At 36.2% G+C, this 24,032-nt stretch overlaps 1 protein-coding gene across 2 annotated transcripts in view; it reads right to left on the reverse strand.

Annotated features, from left to right (window-relative positions):
• The window catches only part of GABRA3 (gamma-aminobutyric acid type A receptor subunit alpha3), a 316,285-nt gene that overhangs the window by 13,554 nt on the left and 278,699 nt on the right, over positions 1-24,032 (reverse strand). For both annotated transcript variants that reach the window (XM_072743596.1, XM_072743595.1), the window contains exons 8-9: positions 21,824-21,976; positions 8,785-8,996 (exon numbers count right to left, since the gene is read on the reverse strand). In XM_072743596.1, the coding sequence (XP_072599697.1) occupies positions 8,785-8,996; positions 21,824-21,976 (365 nt within the window). The remainder of the gene's footprint in view (positions 1-8,784; positions 8,997-21,823; positions 21,977-24,032) is intronic.

Below are 24,032 nucleotides of genomic sequence, written 5' to 3' on the forward strand. Positions count from 1 at the left end.
TGATGCAATTCTGTTAACCATTCCTCTGCAAAAAAATTTCTTTCTAGAATCTTTATAGACTATCACTTTATCTCATGTTTTCTGAAATTTCATGATAATGTGCCTTTATGTGGGCCTATGAAGTCACTTTCAATCTGGATGCTTATGTATTTCTGTTTATAAAAAGGTCTTATTAGTTCTTTGTTAATTTCCTTCATTCCCTTTCTCTGTTCACTCACTCGTGCTGCACCTTCTGAGTTGGATTACTTCCTGGATTCATTCCTGTCTCTTACTTTTTCTTGTACATTCTCAGTATTTTTTTTTTTCATTTTGCCCTGCTTGTAGGGAGATTTTCCTCAGTTTATTTTCCCATCTCTCTGTTAAAATTTTTATTTTGGCACTTCTTTTTAATTTCAAGAGCTCTTCCTTATCTCAATTTCCTTTTATATTAGTATTTTATTGCTTTATGGATATATTTACAAATATAAAGGTTAGAATTTTAATTCCCTAAATTATCTCTGTTCCTCCAAGATGAGTTTTTACAAAAAAATCGTTTCTCTTACATATTGCAAACTTCACTTTGGTAATCCTTGCCAATGTCATTTGACAACATAAAAGATGTCTGTATTCTAAGTGTATCTGAGCTGAGCTTGTTGACTGGTGGATGACTTAAGATCATTTGGAAGCAGGTAACTTTATGGGGTACTTCAAACTGTCAGTATGTCATGGTCTTTATTCTGGAGACATTCAGCTTCTTTAGAAACTTCTGCCGTTTTTCTGGACAGTATACATTTGGCTGCAGATATTTCACATGTTGGACATGCTCTGAGGTCATGACTACTCTGTACAAAGGCTTTTAAGCAATCTCCCTAGTTGCTTTATTCTCTGTTATACCAAGCACCTCAATCCTTGAGTTTCTCTCGGATTCTATCTTACTCCAGCTTAATAGATTAGTTCTTATTTTCACTTCCCACATTCATTCTTCTAAAACAATGTTTTAAAATCTCTTGTATGACTGAAATCCCTTCTCTCCTTTTCCTGGTACTTATTTATACCTATTTTATTTCTTTACTCTCATTTTAGTGGGATTGTCAGAGGAAGCAGTGATAAACACACATAGTTGATCCTCAGAAGCCCACAGTTCATCTACTTTTCAGAATGCAATTATAAGGCATCATTTGTCTTCATTTATAAATTAGGTTTTGTTTTTACCTATTCCTTCTTTTCCTTTCCTTTATAATCTTTCCCCTCACATTTTACCTAATCCCTAATCATAGTACAAATCAGAAATAAATTTTGAATCATTTATATTATTTTTAAATCCATTCTAGCTTTATAAAGCAAATAAAGTTTAATATGTTTCTTTAAAGGAGGAAAAAACTAAACTGAGTTATAATTAGGTAACAGTATTTTAATTTTCAATGCATTTCATTTTTTCTGTGGGTCAGTGGTTCTCACTGTTAGTTCCTTTACTTGTAGTGGTATAGACATAACATAGCATCTTCATATTAAAGATCCGTGATTTTTGTGTTCCATAGGGTTTTTTTCCCCTCCAAATCTCATAATCGCTTTCTTTTAGATAGCTTAAATAGATTGACCATGGAGAGGGACTAGGAAAAAAGACTGATATCACCATCTTTGCAGAAGAGTTTTAGATTATTCTTTTTGTCCTTTTTCATTTTCAGCCCTCCTTGGAATTGAAGAAACGGTCATTTTTTAACATCCAAAGTCTCTTACTAATCTATTCTAGTTCTCTCTCTCTCTGCTTTCAAACCATTCCTGCATCTCTTCTGAGCTATGGGGAAAAAAAGTCCACCATGTTTTTCAAAAGACATACATGACAGTCTTTCAGATATCTGAAATTAGCGATCATAATTCCCTTGAAGTATGTGCCCCTTCTCCAGTATAGTAACCAAACTAGAACACTATGCTTTAAACATGGCTCAGACAGTATAGAATAAAAAGAGATTATTATCTCACTTGTTCTAGGTAATTGTTAACTCAAACTCAAATCAAATTTGGCTTTTTGAAAGTTGTCTCACATGGAATGCTTACATTAAATTTGCTTTTCCCCTATATCCCAGCATCCTACTTATAATGGGCAATTATTATTAAGCTTTCCTATCAAGAACTAATGTTTTTAAATCTATGTTTAAGAATTTGTTTGATTCAGCTAATATTAATCTCTTGATTTCAGCCTGTTCTCTGAACTTGAGAAATTATTTTTTATTCATAATTCAGAAGATAATCTTCTCCAACCAACATTCATTAATGGAACTTATAAATTTGAATTATTGATAACAATTAAGAGGAAAGGATTAAATGGACCCCTGTGTATTATCACAGGGATGTCCATTCAGGTTGACACCCATCCATCAGTCAATTCTATTTGACTTCAGTTAGTTAACCAGTGACATCAGTCTAATTGTACTATCTTTTCAACTGCTGTTTCTTCTTCATGAAGTCATAATTTAAAAAACGTAGTTAGATGTTTTGATAAAGTATATGATATTCCCTGGTCTACCAGCCTAGTACACTTTTAATATAATTTCTTAAGGTTAGTTTGGCATAATTTCTTCTTAGTGAATTCAGGCTGAATATCAGTGATGAGTGCTAATTGCTCTTAAACATCTGCTTAATAATATATTCTAGGGACCTTTCAGTTTAATATGTCAGAGTAAGGACATCTTTGCTTCCTTCTCCTCTCTGGAACCAAGTAAAAACTGTAAGGAAAATGGGAGACAGAAACTCAAACTCTAGTTTTGATGAAATGTGAAAGCATTTTTAATCCTGATCCCAAAAAGTAAGGCTCCCAAGAGCAGTAAAATTGGATCAGGGTAAAAAAGACACTGAGCATGCCTCCTACTCTGGATTTTGGGTCAAGAATAGTCTTAAAATGTAAGAGGCATGACCTGAATGAGGAAACAAATGACTCCCATTTTGAAACAAAATAAGTTTTCAGACTGACGGTGAGAACATCTCGAAACATTCTTTGACCACCATTTCGTGTCAGAGGAGGTAGAGACTAGAAAAATTAAAGGATATAATACTACACACACACACTCCTCTACACCATACATAGAGGATTTTCCTATGAGCAAGGAAAACATCTTGGTAGGTAGAAGCAGAATCAAAACTACAATGAGGAGTACTCCCAAGAATTTATATAGATAATAGTACTCAAATTAAGTAGTCTCAACTACTTCCTACTATCCTATTCACTCTCTCAATCCCTCCCCAAAATGATACTGTCACGCATAACAGGGCTAGTAAAGAATTCCCTTAATGCAAATCAAGTAATAACTGAAAACAAACTAATATGGTACTGACGTAAAATATGTTGCAAAAGGAAGGAAGTTACCAATAAATGGTTGTGGAACAGCATGAAAAAGCAAACATAAAGCACATAAAAAATAGGTTAACAAAGACCATTTTGTGGCATGTTATTTTTAGTTACATGAATTTTATGAAGATGAAGACACACTGGTAAAAATGATCAGAGACATCGAAGACAGGCTTGAGAAAAATTAGCAAAGTGAAATGGAAAATAAGTTAAAAATTATTAGAGAAAAATAATAGATATGGAAGACAAAGCTCTATGATATGTATAATTTGTGCTCTAGGAAGAGAACAGAACACAGATAGATATGTTTTAGGAAAGCTCAAGCTTCTTCTATTTCAAAAAACAGAAATGGAAGGAAAACTTCCAAATTCATCCTATGAGGCCAACATTACCCTGATTCCAAAACCAGACAAAGACTCCCCTAAAAAATAGAACTACAGGTCAATATCTTATGAACACGAATGCAAAAATTCTCAATAAAATACTAGCAAGTCAAATCCAACAGTATATTAAAGGAATCATTCATCAGGACCAAGTGGGATTTATTCTGTTGCTACAAGGGTGGTTTAATATTTGCAAATCAATCATTGTGATACAACACATTAATAAAGGATAAGAACCATATATTCCTTTCAATAGATGCAGAAAAAGCATTTAACAAAGTACAACATTCATTCATGATAAAAACCCTGAACAAAGTAGGGATAGAGGGAACATACCTCATCATTAATAAAGACCATATATGAAAAATCCACAGTTAATATCATCCTCAATGGGGGAAAACTGAGAGCTTTTTCTCTATGGTCAGGAACAAGACAGGGATGTCCACTCTCACCACTACCACTGTTATTTAAATAGGGAAGTCCTAGCTTCAGCATTCAGACAAGAAATACAAGGCATTCAAATCAGCAAGGAAGAAGTCAAACTTTCACTACTTGCAGATGGCATGGTACTCTATATAGAAAACCCAAAGACTCTACCAAAAAAAATCACTAGAACTAATACACAAATTCAGTAAAGATGTAGGATACAAAATCAATATATAGAAATCTGTTGAATTTCTATATACCACCAATGAAGCAGCAGAAGGAAATCTAAGAATTGATCCCATTTACAATTGTACCCCAAACCATAAGATACCTGAGAATAAGCCTAACCAAAGAGATAAAAGATCTGTATTTTAAGAACTATAAAACACTGATGAAAAAAATTGAAGATGACACAAAGAAATGGAAAAACACTATATGCTCATGGATTGGAAGAATAAACAGTGCTAAAAGGTCTATACCACCCAAAGCAATCTACACATTTCATGCCATCCCTATCAAAATACCAACAGTATTTTTCACAGCGTTAGAACAAACCATAGTAAAATTTGTATAGAACCACGAAAAACCTTGAATAGTCAAAGCAATCTTGAAGAAGAAAAGCAAATCTAGAGGCATCACAATTCTGGATTTCAAGTTATATTACAAAGCTGTAGTAATCAAGACAGTATGCTCCTGGCACAAACACAGACACATAGATCAGTGGAAAAGAATAGAAAACCCAGAAATGATCCCACAACTATATGGTCAGCTAATCTTTGGCAAACTAGGAAAGAATATCCAGTGTAAAAAAGATAATCTCTTCAACAAATGGTGTTGAGAAAATTGGACAACATGCAAAGTAATGAAACTGGACCACTTTCTTAAACCATATGCAAAAATAAATTCAAAATGGATCAAAGACCTAAATGTGAGACAGAAAATCATCAAATTCCTAGAGGAGAACACAGGTAGCAACCTCTTTTTTTTTTTTTTTTGGTAGCAACCTCTTTGATGTAGCCAGAGCAACTTCTTACTAAGTATGTCTCCCAAAGCCAGGAAACAAAAGCAAAAATGAATTATTGGGACTTCATCAAAATAGCTTCTGCAAAGCAAAGGAAACAACACAACTAAATGGCAGCCTATAGAATTGGAAAATATATATGTAAATGACATATCTGATAAAGGGTTAGTATCTAAAATGTATGAAGAACTTATAAAACTCAACATCCCAAAACCAAATAATCCAATTAAAAAATGGGCAGACGACATGAAAAGACATTTTCCCAAAGGCCTCAGATGGCCAACAGACATATGAAAAGATGCTCAACATTGCTCACCATCAAGGAAATACAAACCAAAACCACAATGAGATAGCACCTCACACCAGTCAGATTGGCTAAAATTAACAACTCAGGAAACAACAGGTGTTGGTGGGGATGCGGAGAGAGGGGAACCCTCTTGCACTGTTGGTGGGAATGCAAAATGATGCAGCCACTCTGGAAAACAGTATGGAGTTGCCTCAAAAAGTTAAAAATAAAACTACCCCATGATCTACTAATTGTACTACTAGGTATCAATGCAAAGGATAAAAAAATATTGATCGTAAGGGAAACATGCACCCCAATGTTTGTAGCAGTAATGTCCACAATAGCCAAATTATGGAAAGTGCCCAAATGTCCATCAACTTATGAATTAAGAAGTTGTGTGAGATATATATACCTCACAGCTTTCATTATATATAAAGGAATATTACTGAGGATAAAAAATAACAAAATCTTGACATTTGCAATGATGTAGATGGAGCTGCAGAGTATTATGCTAAACAAAATAAGTCAATCAGAGAAAGACAATTATAACATGGTTTCTCTCATATGTGGAATTTGAGAAATAAAACAGGATCATAGGGGAAGGGAGGGAAAAATAAAATAAGATGAAATCATAGAGGGAGACAAACCATAAGAGACTCTTAACTATAGGAATCAAACTAAGGGTTGTAGAAGGGAGGAGGGTGGGAAGACGGGATAACTGGGTGATGGGCATTAAGGAGGGCATGTGATATAATGAGCACTGTTATATGCAACTGATGAATAACTGAACTCTGCATTAGAAACTAATACAGTATATGTTAACTAATTGAATTTGAGTTTTTAAAAAGTTGTATATATGTATTTGTACATATAGACACACATACATACAATGGAATATTACTCAGCCATAAAAAAGAACAAAATCTTGACATTTGCAATGACATTGATGGAGTTGGAGAGTATAATGCTAAATGAAATAAATTGGTCCGAGAAAGACAAATATCATGATTTCACTCATATGATGAATGTAAGAAACAAGACAAATGAACACAGAGTGAGAAAGAGAGGCAAACTATAAAAAAAAAAAAACTTCTTAACTACAGAGAGCAAACTGATGGTTACAGGAGGGGAGGTGGGTAGGGGGGTGGATTAAATGGATTAAGGAAGGCAGTTGTTTTGATGAGCACTGGGTGTTGTATGTAAGTGATAAATTACTAAGTTGGACATCTGAAACTAATATTAACACTGTAGTTAACTAATTGGAATTTAAATAAAAACTTGAAAAAAACCCCACATGCTCTCCTAGGAAAAATTTCATACAGATAGACCAAAATATATCCTTGTAAAGTAACTGGAATTTGTAATAAGATACATATGTATGGGCTTCTAGGCCATAAAATCAAATCCTCTATTCTGTAAGAGATTTTCAGTTTGGCTTTTAAATTTCTTCATAACAAGGGTGGCTCGGTGGCTCAGTTGGTTAGGCATCCAACTTTGGCTCTGGTTATAATCTCAGGGTTCTGATATTGATCCCCACATTGGGCTCCACGCTCAGTGGGGAGCCTGCTTCTCCCTCCACCTTCTGCCCTCTCCCTCTTGCTCTTTCTCTCTCTCTCAAATAAATACATAAACTCTTCTTTAAAAATTCTTCAGAACAACAGTGATAGAATTGAGCATAGCAATCAGTGTCTACATGGACATCAAAGAGAGAATGGGACCCATGAATTTACAACAGCCCAACTACAGTTCAAATATAAACACAATTGACAGATAATTTAACACATGCAAGATAGTAGGAAATATAGTTCCCATGAGCTTTAAAAAGGAAAAAAAAAATCTAGAAGATAGCCTTGAGGTAACTAAGCAATGAATGGAAAAATGGGCTATCTTCTTAAAATAGTCCTTTTATCCATTTAAATGTAGAACTATGACTAAACAACTATAGGAATTATGGATGCACAAAAGCATGTAAATGTTATAAGCCTCAACAATGCAGAAATAGTTTGACAATGCATTGACAGCATTATAACAAACAAAAATTAGGAAATGACAAGAACAGAGAAGGTGAGAGATAAGTATACTATTTTCCTTGTCTTGTAGCGTGTGAGGGGTCAATAGACGTTGTTCATAGATGACAAATCAAGTATTAGATGGATCAAAATATTTTAAGGATACAAAGGAAACAACTACACTAAGTATAATAATAAAATCAACCAAAATTTCCTATGATAGAGTAGATATAGTTAGTAGAAATAAGCTTAATTCTTCATAATTTATAGCAAGGACTTAATAAATTCTATCTATATAGTGAAAATCTATTCTAAAATTTTGCCAACTCACCAGTCTGTATTCTATGAAATATATCTTTTCCTCCAGTTTGAAAAATCTTCATTATCTTTTCTCTTCTCCATGATTCTTCATAGTACTGGAATGGTTCTGGGACCACATCTGCCAGTTCTTTTTAGCCTCTTTGGATAGTCTTCATATAGATCTAGAGATCTGAACTCTTTTAAAGCAGCCAAGGACAATAATCTTGATTTCACAGTATTTGTTTTATTCCTACCAACTCTAGTTGGTTTATTGGGTTTTTAATCCCCCTCCTTCCCATTTCTCCACCAATCCAACTAACATTTATTCAGGTTTTACTATGAATCAGGTGTTGTGCAAGAATACTGGCTAGTTAGAAAGATGATGCAGACAAGCCCCTGCCCTCAAGATGTTCAGTCTAATGAGTAAGCAGATAAACAACTCTAATACAAATACAGGATTTTAATAGGAGGAGCACCCTCTCCCTACTGAAAGAAAAGCTAAAACTATTTGGATGATTCTTGGAAAGATTCTATGGAGAAAATAGCTTTTAATCTGTGCCTTGAAGAATGAGTAGGAAAAAAAAGGAGTAGATCTTCACTAGGCAGGAAAAAATAAAAGAATATTCTGGGTACAGCATAAATAAATAAGCATAGACCCAGAAGGAATAATGGTCACTTTAGTTTGATTGTAGTGGGAATAAACTGAAAAGTGAAGGGCAGAGTTAGCCCTAGAGATTGTATTTATAGAGCCACTCAGAAAAGTACACAATGTGTTCCCCTTGATTCTAGCAGTATCGTACTCAGGGTCAGTCCCTCATCACAAGACATCAACCTTCTATGATACCTACCCTCTTTTCTTTGACCCCAGCAAACACTCCACATTGCCAAGAAGCACTCCAGTTGAGAATTGGATTGATGACCCCAGTGAATAGCACACAGCCTTGGCCAGTTCCCACAGGCTGCAGGCTGCCCACTCCTGGTTCCAATACAGTTCTCTCAGGGAGTGCTTCCCAGCCCCCACCCTCACTGTATCTCACCTTCATCTCCAGGGCCTCCGGCACCTTCTTGCCTTCCCAAGCCCAACTCCGCTTGGTGAAGTAGTTAACAGTGGCAAATTCAATCAGCGCAGAAAATACAAAGGCATAACAGACGGCTATGAACCAATCCATGGCCGTCGCGTATGCCACTTTAGGTAAGGAGTTTCTGGCACTGATACTCAAAGTGGTCATGGTGAGAACAGTGGTGACACCTGGGGAGAGAAAAGATGAGAACCAGTTGCCACTGGGAGACATTCGGAGCATACATGATGAGATCACCAACTTCTTACTTACAAGGAGGAGCTATACCCCATTCAAAATGGCCCCTTTAAAGTAAAACACAGGGAATGTTAACATGGGATGGTTCTACCTAGTAATTACTCCATCCCAGTTATCACAGAAATAGGAATCTCCAGTAAAGCACTTCTAAAAGTTGTCCTCTCGCCTCTGCTTAACATTTCTACTGAAGAACAAGTAATCTGTTTTATGGTAAGAGCACTTTTTAAGCAGAAAACCTTGCCTGCTGAGCTGAAACCTGCCTTCCTTTAACTCCTAGCCCACTGACTGATTTCAGAGTTCTTTCTGTGACAACACAGGAAAGAGAAGCCTGCTTCCTCCTTTCCAGGACAGGCCTTCAGAGAGTTGGAGAGGGTGGTCATGATTCTTCATGAGTCTGTTAATCTCCATAATGGACATGGCCACTTCCTTCTCTTGTTTCTCTTCCTTCCTCATAATGGTAGTTCTCCTCTGAACTACCCAGAATATGAGCCCAAGACTCAGGATTTTCACTTCCCTTACTGTGAACACTATTCTCCTAATACTGCAACAACCATTGTAGAAAATGGTACTTTAGCTGCATCGCAGTCTAGGTCCTTTTGAGCTTTGTGGACAACCAAAGCTACTCCAAAACCTATTTCTTGTGAGTTTTTGTCAAACCAGAGCTTGCTTTTAGATCTATTGATTCTTCTTCTTGGTGGTGTTATTAAACTAAATTTAAGACTTCTCTTTATTCACTTTAAAATTCTATTAAAATTATTTTTCTAATCTGTTTGTATTTTAGATTTACATATGAGCTATATAGTGTTGTGGCTAACAACATGCGCTTTACAGTCGGATTGAAAATAGGCTGAGAAGCACCTGGATGGCTCAGTGGTTGAGCGTCTGCCTTTGGCTCAGGTCATGATCCCAGGGTCGTGGGATCAAGTCCCACATCACTGCCTCTCCCTCTGCCTATGTCTCTGCCTCTCTCTGTGTGTCTCTCATGAATGAATAAATAAATAACTATCTTAAAAAAAAAGAAAGAAAATAGGCTGAAATTCTGGTAATTCCACTTACTACCTTGAACAAGATAATGTATCCCACTAAGCCTGTTTTATTATGTGTAAAATGTGTGATTATACCAGACTCAGAAATTTGTTGGGGGATCCAATGAGATGATGTTTATGAAGCCCATAGCATAATATATGGCACAGAGTAAACACTCAAGAAATAGTAGCTTCTACAATTAACATTGCTCCTATTTTTACTGTTAACAATATCATAATTATATAATTATATTATAAACACATTATAAATAATAACATTATAATAATTATTTTATTATTGTTAGCAGTAGTATTCTAGCCTCCAATATCTACACTAGAAATTGTAAGTCTTGAGCTCTGCCACTTACTTGCTTTGTATCTTGGGCAATTTACTTGATCTCTCTGTGTCTCCATTCTCCTCATCTATCAATATTTCCTACAGTCTCTATACCTTAGGATATTGACAAGGCAATTGTACCCAAAGCAATCCAGAATTGAGGAAGGAGGAGTAATCAGATCCTCTTTCTGAGTGTCGGAATGCTCAAGAGGATGGGGAATGTGAGTCTGGGTTAAGTAGAGCGTGGAAGGAGTCCTAATGAGGTGAGATATATTACATAGAAAGGCAAGTAGAGTGGCAGAGTTAAGATGTTGGAGTATTAGGGTGACCATGAACTTGCCTTGTCCTTCAAATACAACTAGACCAACATCAACTATTTTGAACAATGAGGAAGATGATCTGAGGATTAAGGAAACAATCTTCACAGTTGGAGGGAGACAATCTGGCAAGATGCAAGGCTTATTTTGACAAACAAATCAAAGCACACCTACTTAAAGGTCCAAACACTCCCAACTACAAGGAAGCAGGAAGAACCAGTGGGAAAGAGCAGCCAAAACACTAGAGCAGAACGTACATAGGATACACCAGAAACACTTTGGGAAGTTTTTGTTGTTGCTGTTGTTGTTATTGCTGTTTTCTGCTGGTTTCTTTTCTTTTTTTTTCTTTCCTTCTTTCTTTTCTGAACACAATGACTAGACAGAGAAATTCACTCCAAAAGAAAGAACAAGAGGTAATACTCACTGCCAGGGATTTATCTGAATTGCTAGATATAAGTAAAATGTCTGGACTAGAATTTAAAACAGTGCTTATAAAGATACTAGCTGGGCTTGGAAAAGGCATAGAAGACACTAGAGAATCCCTTACTATAGAAATAAAAGAACTAAAATCTAATCAGATTGAAATTAAAAATGCTATTACTGAGATGCAGTCACAAATGGAGGCTTTAACAGCAAGGATAAATGAGACAGAAGAGAGAATCAGCATATAAAAGACAAACTGATGAAAATAAGGAAGCTGAAAAGAAGAGGAAAAGAAACTATTAGATCATGAAGGGAGACAGAGAGAGCCCAGTGCTTCCATAAAGAGAAGTAATATCCATATTATAGGAGTCCTAGAAGATCAGGAGTGGAGAAAGGAGCAGAAGGCTTATCTAAACAAATTATAGCTGAGAACTTCCCTAATCTGGGGAAAGAAATAGGTATTCAAATCCAGGAGGCATAGAGAACCCCCCCTCAAAATCAATAAAAATAGGTCAACACCTTGCCATATAATAGTGAAACTTGCACATTTCAAAGAATAAGAGAAAATTCTAAAAGCAAAAGCAGCTTGGGACAAGAGGTCCTTAACCTACAAGGATAGACACATAAGGCTGACAGCAGACCAGTCCATAGAGACCTGGAAGGCCAGAAAGGACTGACATGATATATTCAACATGCTAAATGGAAAAATATGCAGCCAAGAATAGTGTATCCATCAAGGCTGTCATTCAGAAAAGGAGAGATAAAGAGTTTCCAGGACAAAAACTAAAGGATTTCGTGACACTAAACCAGCCCTGCAAGATATATTAAAGGGGATCCTCTCAGTGAAGAGAGAGCCCAAAAGTAATAAAGACCGGAAAGGAACAATCTACAGGAACAGCGATTTTACAGGTAATAAAATGGCACTAATTCATATCTTTCAATAATTACTCTGAATTTAAGTGAACTAAATGTGCCACTCAAATGACATAGGGTATCAAAATGGATAAAGAAAAGAAGACCCATTGATATGCTACTTAGATTCATTTTAGACCCAAAGACACCTCCAGATTGAAAGTGAGGGGGTGGAGAACCATTTATCATGCAAATGGACATCAAAAGAAAGATGGAGTAGCCATCCTTATATCAGACAAACTATATTTTAAACCAAAGATTGTAAGAAGAGAAGAAGGACACTATAACATACTAAAAGGGTCTATCCAACAAGAAGATCTAACAGTTGTATGTATTTATGTCCCTAACATGGGAGCAGCCAAATCTATAAACCAATTAACAACAATTTAAAGAAACACATTGATAATAATACAATAATAGTAGGGGACTTTAGTACCCTACTGACATCAATAGACAGATCATCTAAACAGAAGGCCAACAAGGAAAGAAGGGCTGTGAATAACACACTGGACCAGATGGACTTCATAGATATATTCAGAGCATTTCATTCTAAAGCAGCAAAATACATATTCTTCTCAAGTGCGCATAAAACATTCTCCAGAATAGATCACATACTGGGTCACAAATCAGGTCTTGAGCAGTACAAAAAATATTGAGATTATTCCATTCATATTTTCAGACTATAGTGCTTTAAAGCTTAAAGTCAACTACATGAAAAAAAAATTGGAATGACCACAAATACATGGAGATTAAAGAACACCCTACAAAAGAATGAATGGGCCAACCAGGAAATTAAAGAAGAGTTAAAAATACATGGAAGTGGGGCACCTGGGTGGCTCAGTGGTTGAGTGTCTACCTTTGGCTCAGGTCATGATCCCAGAGTCCTGGGATTGAGTCCCCCATCAGGCCCTCATAGGGAGCCTGCTTCCCTCTCTATGTCTCTGCCTCTCTGTCTCTTATGAATAAATAAATAAAATCTTTAAAAATAAACAAACAAACATGGAAGCGAAACAAAATGAAAACATAGAATTCAGAACCTTTGGGATACAACAAAGATGGTTCTAAGAGGCAAGTACATAGCAATAAGGCCCTTCTCAAGAAACAAGAAAGGTCTCAAATACAAACCTAACCTTACAACTACGGGAGCTGGAAAAAGAACAATTAATAAAATGTAAACCCAGCAGGAGAAGAGAAATAATAGAGTAGAGCAGAAAACAATGATAGAGAAATTAAAAAAAACAGAACAGATCAGCTTGTTCTTTGAAAGAATTAATAAGATCAATAAACCCCTAGACAGACTTACTGAAAAGAAAACAGGAAGGACCCAAATAAAACAGCAACTTCTTGCTAGACACATCTCTAAAAGCAAGAGAAACAGAAGCAAAAATGAACTATTAGGACTTCATCAGGATAAAAAGCTTTTGCACAGCAAAGGAAACAATCAACAAAACTAATAGATAATCTACAGAATGGGAGAAAATATTTGCAACGACATATTAAAGGGCTAGTATCCAAAATCTATAAAGAACTCATCAAACTCAGCATTCAAAAAACAAAACAAAACGAAATCTGGTCAAGAAATGGGCAGAAGACATGAACAGACATTTTTCCAAAGAAGACATACAAATGGCCAACAGACATGTAAAAAATGCTTAGTATCACTGAGCATCAGGCAAATATAAATCAAGCCACACTCAGTTCCCCTCCTCTCCTTTATAATCCTTCTCCGATTGACTTATTTCACTCAGCATACGGAGTGGGAAAAATTAGAGAGGGAGACAAACCACGAGAGACTCCTAACTCTGGGAAACAAACAAAGGGTTGTGGGAGGGGAGGTGGGTAGGGAAATGGGGTAACTGGGGGACGGGCAATGAGGAGGGCACTTGATGGGATGAGCACTGGGTGTTATACTCTATGTTGGCAAATTGGATTTAAATTTTAAAAATGTAAAATAAATTAATTAATTAAAAACAAACAAATCAAAACCACAATAAGATACCACCTCACACTGGTCAAAATGGCTAAAATTAACAACTCAGGAAACAACAGATGTTGGCGAGGATGCAGAGAAAGGGAACCCTCTTTCACTGTTGGTGGGAATGCAAACTGGTGCAGCCACTCTGGAAAGCAGTATGGAGGTTCCTCAAAAAGTAAAAAATAGAACTACCCTATGACCCAGCAATTTCACTACTAGGTATTTATCCAAAGGATACAAATGTAGTGATTTGAAGGGGCACATGCACCCTAATGTTTATAGCAGCCATGTCCACAATAGCCAAACTATGGAAAGAGCCCAGATGTCTGTATACAGATGAATGGATAAAGAAGAAGTGGTATGTTTGTTCAATGGAATATTACTCAGCCACCAAAAATAACAAAATATTGACATTTGTAATGACGTGGAGGGAACTAGGGGGTATAATGCTAAGCGAGATAAGTCAATCTGAGAAAGACAAATACCATATGATTTCCTTCATATGTGAAATTTAAGAAACAAAACAGATGAACATAGGGGAAAGGAAGGGAAAATAAAGTAAGAGGAAAACAGAGAGGGAGGCAAACCAGAAGAGATTCTGAACTATAGGAAGCAAACTGAGGTGGGTGGGAAGATGGGCATTGAGGAGGGGAGTTCATGTAATGATCACTGGATGTTGTATGCAACTGATGAATCACTGAATTTTACCTCTGAAACTAATAATACAGTATTTTAATTAAATTGAATTTAAGTAAAAAGTTGAAAAAATTGAAAAGCAAGGAGAAAAAAGGCCTATTAAGTCTGCCAAGAGAGTCAGTTGTGTGTGCTATAGCCTCTTGGTTTTCTTTCATATCTTGTTACCTCTAGTACCTTACTTACTCATTTACTATGTAAATGATAATTCATACTGGAAATGATAGTATGATTTCAACAGAGGACTCCAAATTATTGCCTTTGTACAAACAAAGTAGTTATCAAGGCTGATTAGCAAATCAAATTTTAAGCCCTGTCAGGAATTAGCCACATAACTAGGACTTACTAACAAACTATCTGAATTTGTAGCCTGGTAAGTTCCCGAACTTAACCCAAGGCTCAGTAATCCTCTGACCACACTGGGCAAGGAGTGATTCATGGGAGAAACAAACTACCTCATTTATGGTTATTAACAAATGCAATTGTCTACCTTGGCACAGTAATAGCAGTGTGTCACTGGATGAATGGAGAGAACTATACTGCAATATAAATGTTTCTATACCATATCTCAGTGGAAGTTTTTAGAATTCTAGCCTCTAGAGCTTAATTAGAATAATTATCTTATGAAGAGCTCTAAGCTCTTAGCTAGTCAGCTGGTAGGACCCTCAATCAAGCATTTACACTTTACAGATGGAAATAAGGTTTGGCATTGTAAGAGATCCAGTCCTACCACCCAGTGCTTATTTTTCAAGACTCTTATAGAATTTTATGACTGCTCCAACTGCATTTATTTTGAGAACTTCTAAAAGCTAGGACACTTCTTTGATAACACATGTCTGTCTAAACTACTAAAGCAGGAGTTGCTTAAGAATAGGGATCATGAGTAATCTATCTCTATCCCCTCAACCCTGAATAGAATACCTGGCACAGAGTAAGTGCATAGTACATGTGTGATGTGATGACTGAAATTGCTCCACCCAGCCTGCAACCCGTGTGGCACTGCAATACATGTGTTCCCATCAGAGTGAATAATGTACTACTTTTCTTAGAGTAACTATATTGTTATTATTATTATATTAGTTCTTATTCTCTTCTTTCCTCCCAACATTAACAAGTTGTCTATTCTGTGCCATACAGAGTTAGGTCCTAGGGACACAAAAACCAAAACATTTCAGACCACAACATTCAAAATGAGTGCTTACTTTCACCAGGAGACAATTAGAGTTAATCATACATCATGTACCTGCTGAACTCAGACACCACCACAAAGGCAAAGCTTTTTTTTTGGGGGGGGGGGCAAAGCTTTTTGTTAATTCACTGTCACTCAGGCTTAATCCTGTTCCAGAAAGTACATTACTGAGTATGACCCAGTCACTCATTTCTTCTTTACAACCCCTTTCTCCCAAACTCTTCTAACTCTCCAACTCTGCTATTCTGTGACCAGCAGATTCACTTATATTCCCAACTTCTTCAAAAGCACAACCTCTTTTGATCTTAACTAAAACGTGACCCTCATATTGAATGTACTAGTTTCAGTTCTCAAAACATGGTTGATCCTTCAGAATCAAGAACTCAAGATATAGAGGTATGTATTTTCCTTGATCTCTAGTATTCCTTAGGCCATTACACTGTCATAGTCTGTGGTAATCTGTGCTGTGAGATTTCTATTTCTACCATGACCATTTCTACCATTACCCCCTCTTCATCCTTTCTCATAGATATTGTCTATAGAATACTTTCATCAACCTAAAGGCTACTTTGTGACCATTCCGTCCCCTCCTTGGCCCCAGGTAACCACTTCTCTGCTTTTTTTCCAGTATGGTTAGATTTTTTCCCCCTAGAGTTTCATACATATCATACAGTATGTACTCATTTGTGTATGGCTTTCCTCACTCAGCATAGTATTCTTTAGGTTCATTCATGTTGTTGCATCTATCTGTAGTTCATTCCTATTAATTTCAGAGTGCCATTCCACTGCACTGATATAATCTGTTTACCCATTCAGCTATTAATAGACATTTGGACTGTTTCCAGTATTCAACTATTATGAATAAAGCTGCTGGGTCTTTGTGTGAGCATGTTTTCATTTTTCTTAGTAAACACTTAGGGATGGGACTACATGATTATATTGTAAGTATATGTGTAACTATAGGAGATTGCCAAACAGTTTTCTAAAGTGCTCATACCATTTAACATTTCCATTGGATGTATGAGTTTCAGTCAGCATAGACTTTTGACTTATGCAAATTAAATATTAATTGGTACCTTTATATACATAAACCCTGACAATGAAAGTCCTTAGAGCATTTTATCTCTATCTCAACTTAAATATGCTACATTATGGTCTAGTCTTTTATTCAAAATATATTGTATGCCCACTTATTATTTTATACATTCAATAGTCATTTAGCATTCCCCATATATTTATTAATTTTACTTTTTAAATGCATGTTAAACCCTCCTTCTGGGATAATTTTCCTTTTGCTTGAAGAACTCCCTTTAATGATGGTTTGATGATAATAAATTTTTAGTTTTATTTTTTTGTTTGAAAGGGTTATTATTTTGTTGAAGTCAGGATAGTCTATTTATTATTACTTTAAAGGCAATGCACTTTTTCCTAGGCTACTTTAAAGATTTTTCTCTTTGTTTCTTTGTTTCCAAAAGTTTCACCATAACGTGTCTCGTCTTTTAATTTATCCTACTTGGGTTCATAAAGCCTTTTTGTACTTGTTCCTTTTATGTCCTTTATCAGGCTTAGATAGGATTCAGCCATTATTTCTTCAAAACTTGCTTTTATACCATTCTCTCACTTTTCTTCTAGAATTCTAATTACTTCTGTGTTATACCTTTTCAATAAATTATATATTGTTTCTTACTTTTCTGCATTTTATACATTTTTGTCTTTCTGAGTCTTATTCTAACTATTTTCTTTCAGTTCATGGGTTTTCCCTTCAACTGTATGTAAACCACTGAGTTTTTATCTATATTTTCAAGTTTTAGAATTTCCACTGTGCTTATTACTTTCTCGTGTGTTTTCTCTACACAACACACTGTCTACATGATAGAATTATCATGTTAGTTCCACCTACTTAAACATGTTCATCACAGCTATTTGAAAGTTTGATAACTCAAATATCTGGAGTTATAGTAGGTTAGTATTTTTAATTGGGTTATAAATTATATGTAACAAAGTAAAAATAGTGTGGTTGTGCATTTCAAATTGAGCAAATGTACACAGTTGTAAAACTACTACCCCAATGAAGATATAGAATATTCTACCAAACCAATAAGTTCCCTTATACCCATTTTCAGTCAATCTACCACTCCAGAGGAAAGCACTGCTTTGGTTTTTAACATTGTAGCTTAGTTTCACCTGTCTTGGAATTTTCTATAAATGAAATCATATATGCTATTTTGTGTCTGGCTTCTTAGTTTGACATAATTTTTGATATTAACTTATACTGTTTTGTGAATCAATAGTTGTCAATACGCCGTATGAATATGCCACAATATAAACACCCATTCAGGGCAGCCCGGGTGGCTCAGCAGTTTAGTGCCGCCTTCAGCCCAGGGCGTGATCCTGGGGTCCTGGGATGGAGTCCCACGTCGTGCTCCCTGCATGGAGCCTGCTTCTCCCTCTGCCTGTGTCTCTGACTCTCTGATTCTCTCTCTCTCTCTCTCTCTCTCTCTCTCTCATGAATAAGTAAATAGAATCTTTAAAAATAAACACCCATTCACTTGTTGATGTATATCTGGATATTTTCAAATTTAAGATTTTACAAATAAAGCTACTGTGAACATTCTTGTATAAGCATTTTATATATGTATAAGCCTTTTATATATATTTTGTCATTTCACTTGGGTATGAAGATTGGGTACCTAGATTTTAGGGTAAATGTATTTTTTCACTTTATAAGAAATGGCAAAACTGTCTTTCCTAAGTGGTTGTACCATTTTATATCCTCAACAGTGGTGTATGAGGATTCCAATTGCTCCTCAACCTCATGAATATTTGGAATTGTCAGTCTTTTTAATTTTAGCTACTATGGTATTTATAAAGTGACGTCTCCATGTGGTTTTAACCTGTATTTTCCTGATATAAAATGATGTTAAATATCTTTTCATGTTCTTATGGGGAATTTACATTTATTCTTGATGAAACGTCTATCCATGTATTTGCCAAGTTTTAAAATTAGACTCTTGGTATTTTTATCATTGAAATTTAGGATCTCCTATATTTTTCAAATATATACTTTGTCATACACACACACACACACACACACACACACACACACACACACACACATTCTTCCAGTCTATGGCTTGCTTTCTCATTCTCTTAATGTTATTCTTTGATGAGTAGAAATTTTTAATTTTAATGAAATACAACTTATTCTTGTATTCTTCACTTATTCTTTGTACATTAAGGAATTTCTGCCTTCCAAAGGCTACAAAGACATGTTCTAAAAGCATGACATTTTTAGCTTCTATATTTAAACCTGTGATCAATCTTTAATTCTCTACAATGCCATTTCTGTCATAAATCAAGTTTTCATTTACGTGGGCCTACTTTTACTCTCTTTATAGTATTTGTTTTTTTCCCTTGTGTCTATAACACACACTCTTAATTGCTATAGTTTTTAAATCATTTTTGACATCTTGTTGGGCAAATCCCTCCACTTTTTTTTAAAAAAGATTTATTTATTTATTTTAGAGAGAGAGAGAGAGAGAGAGTGAGCACATAATTGGGGGTAGGGGGAAAGAGAATCTCCAGAAGACTCCCTGCTGAATGTGGAGCCCAACATTCACAACCCTGAGATTATGACCTGAGCCAAAATCAAGAGTCAGATGCTTAACTGACTGAGCCACCCAGGTGCCCCCACTTTGTCCTTATTCAGGAAGATATTGGCTATTCTTGGCTCTTTGTTCTTTCATAAAAAGTCTGCAATCACTTTTTATTTTTTATTTATTTTTTTAAAAGATCATTTATTTATTCATGAGAGACACAGAGAGAGAGGCAGAGACATAGGCAGAGGGAGAAGCAGGCTCCCCACGTGAAGCCCGATGCAGGACTTGATCCCAGGGTCCTGGGATCACCACCTGAGCCAAAGGCAGATGCTTAACCACTAAGCCAACCAGGCATCCCTGTAATCACTTTTTAAATTAACCTTTTATGTTGGAGGTTCTTACATCAATGTAGTAAGTGTAAATATGAACTCTAAACTCATGTGAGGCCACGTTTAAATTAAATAATAAATTCTTAAGGAATCCTATATTTTATACCCAGAGCTCAGGTCAAAATAGACATTCCTCTCCCTGCACTGATTACTGTATTTTTTCTTAATGTTCTTTCTAGGGCATAATCCTTCAAAGGTATTGGATTTATGGGATGAATCTTTGTATTCATTTCCTATGGTTTATGTGAAAAAATTACCACACATTTAGTAGCTTAAAACAACACAAATATTTTTTCTTACACTACTAAAGGCCAGAGGTCTGGCAGTTTTATGGACCCCTTCCCCCTCTTTCAGAGCCAATAGCATATAGTATCTTCAAATCTCTCCACCTTCCTACATCACACTGCCTTTTGCTCTGTATTCAAATATCTTTCTGCCTCCCTCTGATAAGGACACTTGTGATTATACTTAGGGCCCAACCAGATAACCCAGGGTAATCTCTCCATCTCAAGATTCTTAATTTACTACACATTTGCACTGTCCCTTTGCCATATAGGATAACATTCATAGGTTCCAGAGATTAGGACATGGAACTATATGGGGGCCATGATTTAGTCTACCACAGCCCTAGTTATAATCCTAAACTTCACTTGGGCTCAAAGCCTTTCTTGTGTAACCTTAAAACTCAAAATATTATTTACTAAGACTAGTAATCCATCTTCCAACTAAACTATATCAGTTCAGTATCAGTTCATGTAATTAACACTCCAATTTTTAGTTCCCTCTTCCATTTGGGTCCTTGAGTATTTCCTTTAATTTCTTATCAGCTAAGATATTTAAAAATAATGTATTTATATTTTGTCTAGCTTTTCTAGGATTTTGTAGAAGACTTTTCAGGGTGTGTAGTTTGTTATATTTCTAAAAATTGTTGACTCCTTTATAGATTCTGCTCTCTCCACTTCATTAGAACTTTTCAAGAACCAAGCATATCACCATACTCAACAGTCTCTACACGCTTCTTACCTAAAAAACACAGAATTTACACCAGATTATTATTTCCTGCTTTTTGAAACATTCTCCTCTTGACGTCCATGCTATCACATCCTTCTAGTTTTTTCCCCCCTACTTTACAGGTTACTCTTTCACTTTCTCTACTGCTGTCTCTTCTACCTGACCTAAATACTGCTTCTTTCTAAGACATTATTTACTATTTAACTACACAGTATAGCTTCAGGATATTGGTAGGAAATATTGGCCTTCTGTGTGGGTACTCAGTATATCCATGTGCATGCCTCACAGACACCACTGCCATGAAGGGAAAACAAGCAGAAAATGTTCTATATGTTTTAAGTCTCCCAGGAGAAAATGCTAATGATGTATAAATCTCTTTTAAGACATCAGTAACTTTCTATTGAAGTAAATTTCCCTGATTGTGGGTACTATTGAAAAACCCTTCAAACTTTGTGTAGCATTTACTGATAATTTGTAGTTTCAAAAAAGCTAGAGGAGAAACAGCGATGTCAGATGATTATAAAAAAAAGGATCATAAAAAAGTACTCAATCCAATTCTCTGCTGTCAACTTAGTTTCCTACTTGTCACCGTCTCTAGCTCTGCTCACTAATTTCCTCTTTTTCACTGAAGGCTCAGTCCCTCCCCAGTTCTTGAAGCAAACGTGACTGAGACAGGAGGCATTTTAGTAATCTTACTACTCCAACACTCTTCTTATTTCAACTTTTTTGTTAAGAATTCAGTTGCTTGAAACACCAGGATCTGATGTCTCAATTACTAACATTGGGCTGAGGCATTGCTCCCATCCACTTTCCTTATCCTTACTCTAACAGTCCATTGTATGACTTTGCCAATGCCCCCACCTACTCATTATCCATAAAACAACACTCACCAAAGACCGTGCGGGCAGGGACAGATTCTCTGTTGAGCCAGAAAGACACTTGTGACAGAATGACAGTCATGATACATGGCAAGTAAGTCTGGATCACAAAGTAGCCAATTTTTCGTTTGAGATGAAAGTGGGTTGTCATGACGACATATTCTCCTGGAGAGAGAGTAAAATTAGGCAATATATAGCTGCATAAACATTGTTAAACCAAGGTGGGCTCCAATATATTCCAGCACCTCCCAAGTTCACATATCCAGATCTCTTTAATAATCATGAAGTAGTACAATTTTTTGTGCAAAAATGTATGCTAACACTGTACCAACACAGCTTGTTCAGAGCAATTTTGATACAGATTCATCCAAATAAATCAGTGTCTTAAATAATAATAAAAAAACAGTCTCTTCTACAGCATTTGCTATGTGATTGGCACTCTTCTAGCACTTTAACATTTAATATCTTAAAATACTTAATGTTTATAAAAATATTAAAAGGTAGATACTATTGCTATCCTTATTTTATAGTCCAATAAACTGAGGCAAAGAGACATTGAACAACTTATGCAAGGTTATCCAGCTACTAAGCAGTGGAGCCTGAATTCAAGGCCATATGAGTTCCACAGGGTTATACTTTTTAACCACTACACTCTGCTGTTTGAATGGACTTACAGAGTTAGAACCAAAAGTTCATATAGCAGAATGTGGGTTGGCCTATATCACCCCATTCCAAAAGAATAGTGAACACTTACTGAGCTCTTACTATGTGACAAACAACTTTGAGTGTTTTTGCCTCTGCCCTTTCTCTCTCTCAAATACATTTTTTTTTAAAAGATTTTATTTATTTATTCATGATAGTCACAGAGAGAGAGAGAGAGAGAGAGAGGCAGAGACACAGGCAGAGGGAGAAGCAGGCTCCATGCAGGGAGCCTGACGTGGGATTCGATCCCGGGTCTCCAGGATCGCGCCCTGGGCCAAAGGCAGGCACTAAACCGTTGCGCCACCCAGGGATCCCTCAAATACATTTTAAAAAAGTAAAAAAAAAAAAAAATCTTCCACCTAGGCTTCCTACTTGTTATGGGTTGAATTGTGTCTCCTAGAAAGATATGGTGAAGTCCTAACCCTGAGGACTTCAGGATGTAACCTTCTTTAGAAAAAAATAAAAAAAGTTGTTGCAGGTATAATTAGTTGGGATGAGATCATACTGGAGTAGGATGGTCCCTAAACCACTATGACAGATGTTTGTATAAAAAGAAGATAGACACACACAGGGAGATATATGATGGCATGTGATGATAGAGGCAAAGATTGGAGAGATGCATCCATTAGCCAGGGAATGCCACAAATTGCTGGCAACCATCATTGACTTCTCTTTCTCCCTCCTTCTTTCATGCATGCATCTATGTGCACACACAGAGGTATCCAATCAATCAACAAACCCTGACAGTTCCTTCTTAAAAAAAAAATATTCATACTTTGACTACTTCTCATTACCTCCACTACTACCACTCATCTCTTCCCTAGATCCTGTAATAGCTTTCTAATCGTCTCACCCCCTTCAAAGCATTCTTAGTATAGTAGTCAAAAACGATCATATTAAAACATAAGTCAGATCTGGTCTCTCTATTGCTTAAGACTCCAGTGGCTTCCCATCTTTCAGAGTTAAAAAAAAAGCCAAATTCCCCAAAATAGTCCCCAAAGGCCCATGCAATCTGATTGCTCTACTATTTTGCTTATTAGAGCTTATTATTTTTCATCTCTCTCCCTCTACCCACATTTGGTTTTAGCAGGTCTCCCATAGGCAATTTCCCACTTTGTTACCCCACCCACTCCCTCATACCTAAGCATAGGAAGCAGCATTTGGTCATCCAAAGCTTAAGATACAATCCTTTTTTTTTTTTTTTTTTTTTTAAGTAGGCTCCATGCCAAGAGTGGAACCCAGTGCTGGGCTTGAACTCATGGCTCTGAGATCAAGATCTAAACTGAGATCAAGAGTTGGATGCTGGGATCCCTGGGTGGCTCAGCAGCTTGGCGCCTGCCTTTGGCCCAGGGCATGATCCTGGAGTCCCGGGATCGAGTCCCGCATTGGGCTCCCTGCATGGAGCCTGCTTCTCCCTCTGCCTGTGTCTCTGCCTCTCTCTCTCTCTCTCTCTCTCTCTGTGTGTCTCTCATGAATAAATAAATAAAATCTAAAAAAAAAAAAAAAAGTTGGATGCTTA

Source organism: Vulpes vulpes, chromosome X, assembly GCF_048418805.1.
Source record: "Vulpes vulpes isolate BD-2025 chromosome X, VulVul3, whole genome shotgun sequence".
Classification (NCBI taxonomy): Eukaryota; Metazoa; Chordata; class Mammalia; order Carnivora; family Canidae; genus Vulpes; species Vulpes vulpes.